Below are 15,666 nucleotides of genomic sequence, written 5' to 3'. Positions count from 1 at the left end.
ACTGGTCACAGGCCTCCAGTCTGAAAAACAACCCTCCACCACCACCCTCTGTCTTCTACCTTTGAGCCAGTTCTGTATCCAAATGGCTAGTTCTCCCTGTATTCCGTGAGATCTAACCTTGCTAATCAGTCTCCCATGGGGAACCTTGTTGAACGCCTTACTGAAGTTCATATAGATCACATCTACCACTCTGCCCTCATCAATCCTCTCTGTTACTTCTTCAAAAAACTCAATCAAGTTCTTTAAGTATCTGAACTAACTCCTCTTTCACCATGACAGGATGGCATGGTGCTCAGTGGTCAGCACAGCTGCCTCACAGTGCCAGGGACCCGGATTCGATTCCACCTTTGGGCGACAGTCTGTGTGGAGCTTGTATATTCTCCCTGTGTCTGTGCGGGTTTCCTCCGAGTGCTCTGGCTTCCTCCCAACAGTCCAAAGATATGTAGGTTAGGTGGATTATCCATATTAAATTACCCATTGCATTCAGGGATGTGCAGGCTTGGTGAGTTAACCTTCTGAAATGCAGGGTTACAGGGACAGGGTGGGATGCTCTTCATAGGGACAATATTCACTGGATAGGTTAAAGGGCCTGCTTCCACACTGTAGGGATTCTATGATTCGGGCAATGTCTTCTTCCTTGGTAAAGACAAGTGTAAAGTATTCATTAAACACCTCAGCTATGCTCCTTTCCTGAATCTGTATAATTCCCCTTTTTAATCCTTAATCAGCCCTGCTTCTCCTTCTACTACACTCTTACTATTTATCTGCCTATAGAAGATTGTTGGTTGTTCTTTTATATGAGCTGCTATTCTATTCTTCTCATTGTATCTCTCTCTCTCTTGCATAGTTTTTCTTTGTTCCCCTCGGAACCTTTTATAATCAGCCTGATTCTCTGTTACATAATTTATCTTATCTCCAGACCCCCATGAAGTCTCATGGCTTCAGGTTAAATATGGGAAAGGAAACCTCCTGCTCATTACCACTTACCGTCCTCCCTCAGTTGATGAATCGGTATTCCTCTATACTTTAATGAAGGACTGAGGATGGTAAGAGCACAAAACATACTCTTGTTGGGGGATTTCAGTCCACCACCAACAGTGGCTCAGCAGTACTACTGCTGATGGAGCAATTAGGTCCCACAGGACAGAGCTGCTAGACTGGGTCTGTGGCAGGTGGTGAGAGAACCAACAAGAGGGAAAAACATATTTGACCTCCAGTGATCTCTAGCATCGCATATACAAGTCTTCAGCCAATTCAATTCACTCCACGTGATATCAGGAACGGTGGAGGCACTGAATGCTGCGAGGACTATGGGCCCTGACAACATCCCTTTTCCACCTCCTGATGCTGCCTGGCTTGCTGCGTTCTGACAATATTCCGGCAATATTACTGAAGACTTGAGCTCCAAAACATGCCACTACCTGAGCCACGCTGTTCCAGTGCAGCTACAACACTGGCATCTACCTGACAATGTGGAAAATTGCCCAGCTATGTCCTATATGTAAAAAGAAGGACAAATCCAACCCAGACAATTACCGCCCCACTAGTCCACTCTTGATCATCAGCAAAGTGATGGAGGCTGCCATCAACAGTGCTATCAAGAGCACATACACAGCAATAATCTACTCAGTGACACCCAGTTTGAGTTCATCAGGGCCAGTTAGTTCCTGACCTCATTGTGGCCTTGGTTCAAACATGGACAAGAGAAATGAATTCCAGAGGTGAGGTGAGAGTAATAACCATTGACATCATAGCTGAAATCACTACGATGAGGATGTCGCTGGCTAGGCCAGTATTTATTGTCCATTTCTAATGGTCCAGTTGGCAGTTTAAGAGTCAACCACATGGCTGTGGGTCTGGAATCATATAGTAGACCACACCAGGTAAGGATGGTAGTTTTGTTCCCTAAAGGGCTTAAGTGAACCAAATGGGTTTTTCTGAAAAATTGACAATGGATTTTAGTCATCATTAGACTCTTAATTCAGATTTTTATTAAATTCAAATCCACCATCTGCCTTGGTAGAATTTGAATTCAGATACCCCCAAACATTCCCTGTGTCTCTGGATTAACAATTCAATGGTAATGCTACTACCATGTGTGGGTGAATGAGGTATTTGCAAGTGTGAGGGGTGTACAAGCATGTGAGACACTGTATCCTTTTGTGTATGGGTGTGAAAGACTGTTTTGCCATGAGAGGTTGTGTGGCACTGAACGTGAGTGGGTGGTTTGAGTGTGAGGGTATGAATGTGGGTGATCTTTGTATGAAACTGAGTAGTATGTGAGGGGTTTACATTAATATGAGATGGGTTTGTATGCAAGGGATTGTGTATATGTGTGTGTGTGGAATGTTTGTGAGTATGGGAAGCATATAACTGTGAAGGGGTGTGTGTGATGTAAATATGCCTGAATGCGTGAGCATGAGGCATGATGGATAAGTATGGGGGAAAGCAAAAGTATATAATGATTTTTATAATTGTTAGTTATTTTTGCAACTGGGGTGTGAGTGTGTGCGAGGTAAGCATGAGGGATGTATATTCAGACACAGCCCTCACACTTCTGGGTATATGTAACTGTGAGGTCTGTGTATGTGTACGAGGAGCTATCTACTGCTAGTGTGAAAGCTGCAGATTTGGGAGCGTGGTTGTGTGCTTGTTTATGTGGTGTGTACGTGTGTGGACTTTTCTTGGTTTGTTTGACTTGGGAGTGCGTGGTTTGTCTGAATCTGAGGGGTAACTGAGGTTGTTTTTGGGTGTGTGAGAGGCTGAGTTGCAGGATGTGTATGAACTGAAGGAGGCTTTGATAGTGTGCACAGTGTGCTGTATTTGGGTGAGCAGGGTATTGAGTGTGAGGGGTGTGAGAAGTGTAGGTATGTATATGATTGGGCCATGTAATTTCGAATGGGAGTGTGAGGTGTGTTTCTGTTTTGTTTTAAATTGGGAAGGGTGTGTATACAATGGTGTCAGTGTGTGTGTTAAACATTGGACTGTGTTGGAGCTGAATTTGAGGTGCATGTGAAGGTGCGATAAATGTAGGGCTAGGGGTGTGAGCATGAGTGTGTATGTGTGAAGGTTTATTTTACAGTGGATGAGTGTTAATGTCACAATGCATGTGTTGGAAGTGAGAAGTGTGAATAAGGATAATGATACAGTGAGTATAAGTGAATAAGGATATGTGTCATGGAGCTTGAGTGTCTATGTAGTGTACTTGAGGGTCTGTGCATGTGAACAGTTTAGTTGTGTGTGTGGCGGATAAGAAAGAGAGTGGGAGTATGTGCAGTGTCTATTTGTGTAATGTTGGTCTATGAGTGTCCACAGCATCCAGCTCCTGATCAAGGTCCCTGAAAACGCGCCGTCTATTGTTCGTGACCGGGAGAGCGGTTCATCCTTCCCCGTGCTGCAGTGACTGTGGGTCTCGTTAAACATCGCTCAGGGAATTGTCCTATTCAGTGATTTTCATCAGTGGTCGCTAACATTACTTAAGAAACCTAATTTGCATCCGAAATTGTTTTCCGTAGTTAATTAATCATAACTTTCTATGACCCCCCAGAGTGACAATAATTAAAGGCCTGACAACAGCAAAGAAAGCTTGTCTCTGCAGCTGGATGCTCTGAATACCTCACAGGTAAAAAGATAGAAGACCGAACTCGTCAAAACATTCCCTTGGAGATGATGTTTTATAATTTGTAGCAAAGGCAAACAGTTTGATGCTGTCTAATGGAGCAAGTGCTGCTGAGTTGGTGGTAACGTTCATTTGTCAACATTGTCTTGGAACTGAAGAAATATGAAACAAATTAAAATAAAAAAAGATTCCGTGATACATTAGAAACGGGGTTAGATGCACCCTATGTCAACCTTTTATTGAACGATGTGCGGGGAGTATTTTATAACAAAAATATTTTACAAACGTTTTGCCACATCAATCAAATTACAAAGCCCAAACTTCAGACGCCCTTTATTTGAATTGAAATGACATTTGGATATTGATTTACTAACTTTGGGTAAAGTACAAATGTGTAAAAGTGCAAATTAGAAGGTGATTTATTTACATCAAAAGCGTATATTGTTTTCTGAATGTAAATTAATTTTGTGCTGGGCAGTAATCACGCCTCATTCATTGTCAGTGAGTATAAATGAATATCTCGATCTTTGGCTCTCACTTTTGACAAATATAAATATTTGTTTGTATATTAGTGCAGGATATTTTCCATTCAACTGTTATATGTATTTGTGCAGTATTTTAACATATTGCTATTGTATATTAGAAAAAGGTGTTGCAGAAAATTTAACAAAATTTAAATTTAAAGTTGAATTTTTTGTGATATGATGCATACATAAACCTTTATATATTGACATTTTGTTTCTTATACCTTAAATTAGTACACTTCAGAATACTAGTATTGAGATTCTCTAATCTATAAGCCATTGTATCTATAATCATTATTCTCTTGTTCAGCTGTGGATACAGTTACTGTGAATGTCAGTGACTTAATCTGGTGTTTTATAAAAAATGGCACAAATTACATAAATCATTTTCTATTTCCAAACAAAGCTTTCCTTCCTCATTTCTTCATTTAAAATGGACACTTATAACCAGTTATTTGAATGCCAAATTCCTGGTTGTTGCAATTTTGAAGCAAGGACACTTCTTATGTGCAGGAAATACATGCAGTATGTTTGTGTGTGTGTTTGTGTGCATGCTGTCATGTGATTTTTTTCAATCCTATTTGGTGAAGCAGCTTGACTTTTTGCTTTTGCCTCTGTTTGGTGAAGATTTTGACTGCAAGCATTGATTGACAGATGCATGGCAGAAACCCCCATTCTGCTCTTCACAAGATATGTATGATGGATAGCGATCTCTTGGCCCAGCAGGATACAGGGACCATGCATGCTGTAATTGGTCAGGTATGGAGTCAGCCATTTCTTAACTCCTCTCTTATTTTACCATGGGGGTATAACAGTATGATTCATATAATTCATATTTCTGGTATGTTTTCTACTATCCAGTCTGCAGTTCTGCACAGCTTTTGTTAGGGAGAAATTTTACATCCAACCCTTACAATTAATGTTTATAACTATTTGCTTTTAGGTTTTTGTTTACTGATTAATATGATTTTATCATGCAAAATATTTTTAAATTCCCTTTCTACTGTTATTTTATTTATACAACACACCATTGAGGAGGTGTGAAGACTCTGATCTGGTATACATTCATGCAAGATTTACAATATTCCACTAATGTGTCTGCTATGTTATTCTGTCTTTTATATTTTACCCCTAATCCAAATGATGTGTGTCATTAGTAAGTATAGTAATTCTTGTTGTTGCAGAAGCCAGTCTGCAAATTAAAAAAAAACTACAACAATCTAAAAGGTCCAGGTGGTCTGCTCCGTCTAATGTAATACAGCAGAGTAGCTTTAATAAACAGCTCTATTTACTCCCTCAAGCCACCAAGATAAACTGGTCTAGGGCTGCTGTGATGAAATGCCAGAAGAATATTTCTCAAAGGCCTCACATGCTGGGCTTTAGAGCCATTTCGTCTTTGTCTACTGGATACCAGATGGGTCACTAGTGCTTCTTGTGTTGTTTGTATTCTAAGTAGTCCTGGTATACGTGTCCTTTGCTTTTAAGCACAATCATCCAGAAAGCAATCCCAGGCTTGTAATCTTCTTGTTTATCTGCAAATAATCACAGGAACTGGTGGAATTATGCTCTTCTGGGTAAGGAAGGTTGGTTAAGACAGGTTTTGTAAAGTAAGCATTTTCTAGAGAATATTTTGGTAAATTATATAAAATCATAATCATAAAATTATAAATTTGTTCCAGGACAAATATATCAATATGTAATTTTATATATCGAATGTGCAAAGATCAGCTACATAATTGTATTTGTCTGTTTGTTTCCTTAATGTGTAAGATTTCTGTGAAAGGTGTTACTTGGAAGCATCTCACTCTGTTAGAAAATTGATGGAGAAGAGCTCCAAATGTGATTGAAATGTGAGCCTGCCCACTCGCGTTTACCTCAGTGCTTAGAAGATTTAATGAGCAGATGTACTGTTCATAAAAAACATAGTTGTTTTGAAGATTGTTTTTAATATCAGCCTCAACAGTGAGTGTTCTGCATTCATAAAATAATTCAGATTAGTTTTGGTCTGTTTATAATTTAATTTGAATAGCTGCTACCTAAGGCATTTAAAATCTAACAGTACTCATTTGTTGAAGTTGTACTTTTTATGGTGATAGCTCTTTGTTTTTCTCAATGTATTGTCTTTTGAGCATTTATTATTAACTTTGAATTACTTGATATCTATTGCTAAACTAATCAGTTATTCCAAATATAGTTCATGAGACTATTTGCTAATCTGGCACAGTGCAAAACTAAGGTGCAGTACAAGTACCAAATGTTCTTTGTTACTGATTAATTCTCTATTCATGAAAGTAAATGGCATTTATAATAGCTTCACAGTTTTAATGGATTAACCTTCACGTATCTTCTGGAAAAATACAAATTGATTTGTCTCCTCAAGTTTTCAAATACTGAATGTTAAAGATAACAAAATACTTTTGAAGTATTTGCAAAAGAAAAGATACAGTTAAACGTCAAGAGCAGTTGCAGAGAAAATGTACATATTAATTTTTCCTCTTCTTTAAATAACACACTGTCTATGATCTTGATAATACGGTGAAGCCAAATTGGCAGGCCTATAATAGATAAGACAATATTTTAAAAACATTTATACATGTCACCTTTTGTGTTGTGAGATTCAGCTGATTTTATTTCATGACCAGTTGTAACCAAATCATAATGCCATTGTCCAGAGGAAATGTCCATTTTTCAAAATTGAAAATGTAGTTTTCTGTTACACCGTGTTCCACATAGGACGTCTGTGAGCCTTGGAAGATGGCTATCAGGGTATCTAATCTCAGAATATTCAACTCTGCAAAGGTCATATTTGTTGAAGGAGATGTCGTGGGATTTATGTAGATATAATTTAAAATTTTATTAAATCAATTCTAAATGGACTGAAAAGGTTACTTTTTCTCACTTACCTTCTCTGTGTAGTCTCTCCCTTTCTTCCTCTTTCTCTGTCTGTCTGTTTGTCTCTCCATTTCTTTCCTATTTCCACCCCATTCAATTCGGCTACTGGCAAAACAGTCAAGTTATTTTGAAAACAAAATTTCAGTCCACAAGAAAGATCTTCTTACATTGCTTTAGCTTCATTCCTGTGCATTTTTTATTTTGGAAATTTCACAGTACAGTTCATTATTTAATTACACTGTTTGGAAATGTATAATCTCTATTTATACTATTCCATTAGTGCAAATCCATCCACTGACTACAATAATCTGAATCTTTTTAGTATTCATATTTTAAATAAAATTAAATGATGCTTTGAAAAATAATTTTGGGGGAAAATTATGAATATTCAAGAAGCACTTACTTTTGCATTTTTTGAACATTTAACATATGAAATAGTAAACTCTCATTTCCACATAAAGTTGCTTGTTTCATTGAAACCGCTGTCATGAGAGAAATACTACTTAATGTTGTAGCTTCTATAATCTTATTTTTTACAAGATTCAGACTTTTCAGTACCTAAATTAATCTGCTTCATGTCCAATATTTGAAACTAGCACTGCAAATGCTTTAAGGATTGTTTTGGAGGATGATGAGGAAGTTGAATTGAGAGGAACAGGATTTTCTCACTACATTGCATTAATTGTAAAGATTTACATGAAATGGGCATATAGGTTGGAGGGAATTTCACAAATGCACCTCACATTTCAGTACGAGTGCACCAATAAAATTCTTGAATGAAAATACAACATGATTACAGAAAAAAAAAATTTCAATTGCCAGAGGATTAGGGATATTTTGTTCTTGTTGATTGCTCAAATCAGTTGCCATGTGAAACCATGCTGTGTGAGAGAGCTTCTACTGTTTCTGGATTCTTCTTAATTTGTAGAGCATGATTCTTAACTTCCCTTTATTTAAATTAATTTTGTTTCAAAAATTAATTACTGTTTTAGGTCACCATTTATTTAAATTGCTGAAGTTTAACTTTTCAGGAAGAATTTAGAGAAACTGAAATGAGTTCGGATGGAAATTAAATAACAATTTATGTTAAAGAATATCTCATTGCTTATTAATCAACCCTATGTGTAAAATTTGAATATATTTAATATAAATTATTTAAGCTATGTTGAATGCTCAAAGTTCATTATAGTGACATACATTTGTGTTATTGTCAGAGGTCAGCAGTTTTTAATTTTTCTACTTTAAGCATATTTTATACAGTTGTCTTTATGTGAGTGAGGCCTCAATTTCTGCATGACAGGTATGTTCATCAGTATTACTACCCTCCTGTTTATGTCTCAGCAGAGGCAGGCAGGTCACAGCGTCCAGTCACCCTTCTCACAACTGCTGTCCACAGGGAACACTCCAACCATGCCATCATGATCTCTAGGCCCGAGGGCTTGGACTAGCTGTGCATTTGTATGTTCGCTGGGTATGAAGACCATAATACAGCTCAGCTTGTTAAATGAGGTACAGAGAAAACAAAACTGCTGTGACATGAAGCAGGAGAGCTGTGTGTGTGTGTGAGATGAATGGGTAGATAGGGACAGGTTTGGGTCTGTTTCCAGGTGTGTAAGGGGACGATTGATGGTGTAAGGGGCGTTGGTGACAAATATTCTAAACATGTTTCTTATTTTGTTGCTTCAGGATGTATCATGACTCTCTTTTCAATATTAAGCCTTTTCAAGATAGAAGTTTTAACCTCAAAATAACATTTTCTAAAAACATCACTGTTACAGAAACTAAATGAGTTAAGTTTTATTTTGAGTTTGAAAGGTTCACTTTGCAATTTTCATGAAGTGTTCATGAAGGTTACGTGGCTATGTGCTATTTAGACTCTGCTTCAGTATATTGGTTTTGTGTTTTTCTTGCAATTTAATGCTAAGTATTTGTGTTCTTGTGTCATACTTAAACTAATAGTTCTAACTTGTTGATGCTAGTATTAGTTTATTTTCTGTGAAGTAGTATTGCGCATAGGCAGGAAGTCACAAATAAGTGATTCTTGTAAAATATATAAGTAAATATAATTAATATTGAAAAAAAAGATGCTTTCTTTTGGTCTCCCAAATGCATTGTGACAATGAAAAACCTTTTTGTTTTGCCAGAATTCACTTTTTAGCAGTGAAGGAGCAATATATTTTCATGTTCTGTAAAACAAAATACCTTCTAACTTCATAAATGAATTAGAAGTATTTGTTTAGTTTCTTCAGAATCTGCTTTTCATATTTGAGAAGTGTTGGTCAATTTTTAAATACTTTGGGCAGCATGTGCTCCAATATTTTACTGAGAAGTAGCTTATGTGCGTGATGACGTTTCTTTATTCATAAAACTAAATCGGTAGACATCTCAGCCAGAATCAAGAAATAAAATTTGTACAGTTTTATTAGGAAAACAATAATTTCTTATGTTATTTCCTCAATGTATTCATGTTTACAAGGTAAAAGTTCATTCAAGTTTTGTTTTACTATGTACTGAGAATCATATTGTATATCAGTCAAGCAATATTTTGTCCCATCCTGTTTGGATCATTCGTTTCCCCCAATTTGATTTCTGTAAATGAAACATTGTAGGATTGTGTGGTTTGTAACCTTTCAAATTTGAGCTCTTTAATCTTCCTGTTCCCTCTGAGCCAAACTTGACATTTTATTTTGTTAAAAATAAATGTATTGTTATTGAGACTGCCATATGTAAAATGTGTTCAGGTAGCTGTTTATTTTGGTGTTCTTTCAGAAAATATTTGATTCAACTTTGGTCTAACACGGTCTAACCCCTGCCGTAATTCCTCATATTTATGTGCAATTCTGCCCCTTTGAAATTTTACGTACAGGAAGCTAAAATTGACTAGGTCTGAGAATTATCCTATATCCCAGTAATGGGCATGATTTTTTTTTAAATACTCATGCCAATAAATCTTCTATTGTAATCAGTCAATATGCATAAGGAATGTCCAATTTTATATCTTTAATAGGTCACTTATTACACACTATTGGAATCTCATAGCCTATATCTAAATCATTACAATACCAAACATTGTCGGCTGAATGGGAAGGTTACTTTTATGTAATGTGAGACAATAAAGCAGTTCCTCAAGCTTCGTCACTGATGGATTTAGAATGTTTCCACCTACAGGATAGAGCATTACAGGGGAAACCAATTCCAAGAGAAAGGAGGCTCATGAAATTCAAAGGAATATGGGAGAGCTTGAGATGTAAGACCAAATCTGATATAAATTCAACCCTGAATGTTGTATCTGGATAATGATGTTTTTTAAAAACAAACTGTACTCTATCAAAACTTTTAGATATTAAATCGCACTAGTGTATTTCTCAACTTTAAACAAAAGCTGCATCTGTTAATGAACAGACTATGCTAATCATGAAGTTTGGTATTCCACTCATAAATTTACAAATCTAACTCTTAAGTAGCAAGGTGATAAAAGAAAATAGTTTACAAGTTATTCTGGGCAGAAGTAAAAGTATAAGTTGTTAATGTTAATTGTTTCTATCAATTTTGAATCTAATAATTTTTTGTTAAGCAAAGTTATTAAGAAATATGGCCACAGATCATTGAATGGTGTAACAAGCTCAATGGCCTATTCCTGCTCCTATGTTCCTAAGTTTGTACATAAGGAATAAAAACACAAGATTTCTTTCTCCATATTGGGTTATTTAAAGTGATGTAATGTACTATGACCTGAACAATATAAACAGTTAAAAATAAATTATCTTGCATGTTCAAGTGTATACACTTGGTGCAAAGATACCAATTTGTAGCAGTAAACTAGATTTTTTTTAAAAAAACCTACTGCAATCTAGCAAAGGTACAGTTGTTGGCTATTGAAATTGCTATTCATATAATAGACTTTTATGAGTGGGACGATGGTGATGCTGAACTCACTGAGAGATGCACATATCTTGGTGATGTTGGTTGTTTGAGGAGGATGAGCATCCATTGACTGGATTGGTTGCTAGCTGTCATTAATTGGTGCACACAGGCAGTCATTAATGGTTTATTGTCGGCTGGAAGTTTAAATTTGAGGGAAATTAGATCTGAGGCTTTATGCCTCTTTCCTCTGATCATTTTCCTTGCATCAACCAAGTATTACAGATCTGAAAAATATTTTCATTTTGTTACTTTTTTTGGTAAAACAAATATAGTTGAAACAAAAATAGACTAGCCATGTTTTATGCAGGAGATTTGACCTACATCTTTAGTACCAAACAGCTTGAGAAAATGATGATGAAAGGTGAACTGCTTTCTAATAGAGGTATATATTTTGGATCTGTTTTAAGTAAAAGCATCACTTATTTGTGTATCAAAGAAAGCATCTATTCAGAATGTTCGGAAATTTGATGAGATCTGTGTGTATCATTATCCCACCAAATGCATGTTTCAATGTGCTCGTACCAATATACATTAACATACCTGATGAAATTAGGAGACAGGTAATGAAGAAATTCATCTTGGGTGGCATCGCCTACTATATGCTGCACTTGTTATTCAATCCTGTTGATGTCAATGGAACTGAATTTTGAGTGGTGAGTACAACAGCAGGCAGATTTGATACCTACCATTTTATGCTACTGCCCAAGGCAAATTTCTACCCTACTCATTTTGATCAAAGTTCTCTGGCTTTCTTGAAAATTCTTTGTGCTTTGAAACTATGAATGTAGTTGAGAGTAATAGAGAGCTGTATTAAGTTAATCCCACGTAATTTACAGATTAGATTAGCAAAAATCAGTTGTTACCAGAAGCACATTATTGATATCGCAAAGTCCAGACCGGCTGATGAATAAAACTAGGGTTGTTTTGGACAATGTTAACAAAGAAAAATGGGCAAGTCTGCAATTTGGAGACCTTTAGAAACTAACCTAGTGGTTTCAAGTTCAGGAAAAAGCTTGTGAGTAGTTGCTGAACAAAGACACATTTTGACAAAGCTTTTTTATCTTGTGATAATCAAAACAATTTGTAATAAATTCAAACGTAAAAGTGAAGCAACATTTGTACTGTACAAGAAGCTGAAGTTAAGTGCTTCAAGATTCTCTGCAGTAGCAGCACAGTGGTGTTTGTTGATAACAGGTTACTGACATCAGTCGAAAAAGACATTTATTTCTCAAATGAGTAAAGTGGAATGTTAATTTCAGTGGTGCAATGCTAGATATGCAGGTCATATTTGCCAAAGACTGGTGAATTGTATGAAACAGCATGTTCCTTCAGCTGTTTGCAACAAGCAAGGTACTGATCATACCCAACCAGCCTGTTCAACCAAAACTCAGTGTAGTGTCCAACATTAGATGTGATTATGTGATTGGATAGCATTCGCTAATTAATCCTGAATGTTAGCATAATCTTTTGCACAACTGATTTAGGATTGTCAGGAATTCATAGTGTAGTGCACTCGTGCATCCTGAAAGCTATATATATTAATACTTTTGGCCATGTTCTTTGTAAACAGAAAGAATTTGCACACACATTGGGCTTGTTGGCTTCAATATTATTGGTGATAGCAGTGCTGCAGAGGTGAATAAACTAATCGTGACTCAGATGCTTTTATCTCTTGAGGCAAACATTATAAATTTAATTGCCATTCCATAAACTTGAAAACTAAGAGATTCTGGGATATCAAGTAGACTACATAACAGAATGCTACATTGTCACAGACATTATCTTCAGAAGCGGTGTTAACCCAGAATATGTCTATCTTTTGAGGTGGGTGTAAAATATTCCTTTGCACAATTGAAGAAATGGGGAATTATCCTATTATCCTGAACAATGTTTTTTCCACAATTAATCTAATGATCTGCTTGATAATTCTTTGCTGTTTGTGAAATCTTGCTGTGTGCAAATAGGTTTCATGTTTTCCTTCATTGCAATGATGAATGCACTTGAAAAGTACTTCATTGACTGTAAAGCACTTGGAACATCTTGAGTTTATGGACTGCATTCTGCCAGTGCAGATTTTTTCTTGCAGCAACAAAGCTTGTGTATTAATGGGAAGACCATGTGATGGGCAAACACTGAGTGTATGAAGGGGCTCGGGTATATTTAATATTGTGAATGTGTGACTAGTTATCTCAGTGCATCAAGCAATCATTTTGAGTATAATTTACTTGATTTTTAGTCTATCTAGTTTGTCTGAGAATTGTAAATTTTATTTTGCACTGTAGCAATATATTATTCTGAAAAGTGGCCCAAGACATTTTATACCTAGTATTGTAATTTGCTTACCTCTGTTCATAATATTGCAGATTAATAAACTTAAGTTCATCCAAACCTTTGCTATCCAAATCCTAAATCTCCTGTTCACCTGTTAGCTAAGTGCATAATGATGTACGTTGGCTTGCAATCCACCATTGCCTTGGTTTCTAAAACCATCATCCTCTTTCAGATCCTACCATTTCTTTGCCCTTCTTTGTAACTTCCTCCAGTCCTACAACCAAATTTATCCTCACTCAACTTTAACTATTTGTATGTCTTCACTTATTTCAGCCCACTAGAGTCAAAGCCCGAATTGCTAGGATTCTAACTCAAAATCTTTTGTCTCTTCAAATATTTACTCTTTACCATGCTGTATAAAAATTATATCTGTGATCAACTAATTAGTCAGCTGGCCTAATATTTCTTTGGGCACAATGCTTTTTTATTCGTCTGGTCATACTGCTGTAGATCACTTTACGATTTTTGCTATAGTGAATGTGTTATGTATATTTAAGGTTTTTTTTAAGTTGTGGATGTGCAACGTAGCATCGAGTAGTATATCGTGAATGTACAAAGTTCAGTTTTTTTTTATTTGTGTTGAGTTACTGAATCACAAACAATGTTGAAGAAACAACTGTACCTAACCTCTAAATCACAGGGTAGAAAGGTGGGTTTCTGCACCTTCTGGTTGTGATGCAGCGATGCCTACTGGTTAATCATGGATCAGGACAAAGCTATATGCACCTGAGTCTTTTGCTTTAGTAGCACTCACATGAAGATTGACCACCCACTGTGATACTGCAGAATCATTGGACCTTATTCAATTGCATCAACAACAAGACCTCACTTGAAAGGGATATGATTGGGGAGAGGAACAGAAAGTTATAATTCTGATTTTCGTTCCCAACTTCCTGTGAGCATGGCTACTGACAGGGAATGCTAGATTGTGGAAGTTTCCTATAAATTCCAAAAGTGAGTCAAATTTTCAGAAAAAGAGCAGTTAAACATAAAAGCAGAGCAGAGGTATTGTGGAAATTTACTGAATGGAATAAGTGGAAGGATGTTGCATTCCTGTTTAAATCTAATCGTTCTAGTATTAGCTGTCTCTGCCTTCCTAGTTCAATTATATCAGCACGTTTCCATCCTGAAGAAACCAGTACATTCTGAGTGCCACTGCAAAGATCACCATTTGCTGACAGCAGGAAGCTATGCTAATTTCTTCTAAATGAAATTTAATAATTTTAGTTATATCTTAATGGGGTTAGAGTGAATATACTCTTTTAACTTCCCATTCGTTTGGAATTTTGATCTGCTTGACATCGTAACCAAAAATGAGACTGGACAATGTTTGTGTACTTCCTTCTCTTGTCCTGTTATATACATTTTTCTGTGTTTTTTTTTCCCCAAAACCTGAGCACCATTTCCCCCCCACCCCCCACCCTGCCAGTCTACAACCGCGCACACACGGTACTCCCCCGATGTTATTAGTAGTTCTTGTACACAAACTGGAGAGCAGGTGAAATTGAGATGCTGGTCACTTTATATGAATACATAGCTTAAGACAAAAGTATTTGTGCTTTATTCCTTCTGTGGAATGGAATCACAGCTTGAAACACTTGTGAATCGATTCTGTGAGAGAGTCATTCTTTCTGCTGGTGCCTCTTTGTTTGGTAGCAGAAAGAAAGAGAGGAACTTTGCATGATGCTGTCAAATATTTTCTGTGCTAACATTTCATCCTAGCTGTTTGCAGCTGATAATGTAGCTTGTTTAGTTATAAAGAGTTGCTTGTTTAATTACAAGTTATAGGATCTGGTTCTGGAAAGTTGTTTTCACTCTAGCATGGAAGGATGCTTTTTTATCATTTGATTGTTCAAAACGTGTAATCACAGTTGGCTGTTTCTATTTTGTTTTCTGTTGGATTTTATCCTTGTCCTAACTGGAAAAGATTGAAGGTGATATAAAGAACAAATCCAATGAGATAATTCTGTCACCTTCCTCATCAGCATAATCTCTCTTTAGCTTCCTCTGCCTCATAACCTGGCTATCGATTGTGTCACAACCTACAGTAGGCCAAGGCTGGGAACTGAAACAGCCACCATGGCAGTAGCTTGCCGGTGTGACTGCAGCTCAAAGAGGGGATGAAAACTCACATTGAGAAAACAATCAGTGCATTTAGTTTTCATCAAAGTAATTCCAGCCCAGGTCAATGCCTCATGCTGATATGTTGAAAAAATATTTAAAAAACTTGAAGAGCTTAACTTTCAGCTGAGGGAGTGCAGCATGTTGTCCTTAGTGTTTTTTAAATAGTTATTTAACTGCTGCAGCAAACAGTTCTGTCATGTCACAACAGAAGCCGGTAGAAAAAAATGCCATTAATCTATTAATTTTATTAAT

General features: G+C 36.5%; 1 protein-coding gene across 4 annotated transcripts in view; it reads left to right on the top strand.

The window, feature by feature from the left end:
- pou6f2 (POU class 6 homeobox 2) overlaps positions 1–15,666 on the top strand; it is a 581,389-nt gene that overhangs the window by 10,043 nt on the left and 555,680 nt on the right. Inside the window, exons 3-4 of one of the 4 annotated variants that reach the window (XM_043688930.1) lie at positions 3,548–3,622; positions 4,771–4,902. The exons of 1 other annotated variant lie outside the window; for it this stretch is intronic. In XM_043688930.1, coding sequence (XP_043544865.1) covers positions 4,798–4,902 — 105 coding nt within the window. In that variant the 5' untranslated portion in view covers positions 3,548–3,622; positions 4,771–4,797. Of the gene's footprint in view, positions 1–3,547; positions 3,623–4,770; positions 4,903–5,565; positions 5,718–15,666 lie in introns of those variants that run through there. 2 more of the 4 variants (XM_043688932.1, XM_043688933.1) reach the window with 2 other exon arrangements.

This window comes from Chiloscyllium plagiosum, chromosome 4 (assembly GCF_004010195.1).
Source record: "Chiloscyllium plagiosum isolate BGI_BamShark_2017 chromosome 4, ASM401019v2, whole genome shotgun sequence".
Classification (NCBI taxonomy): Eukaryota; Metazoa; Chordata; class Chondrichthyes; order Orectolobiformes; family Hemiscylliidae; genus Chiloscyllium; species Chiloscyllium plagiosum.
This window is presented reverse-complemented; position numbering and strand designations above follow the sequence as displayed.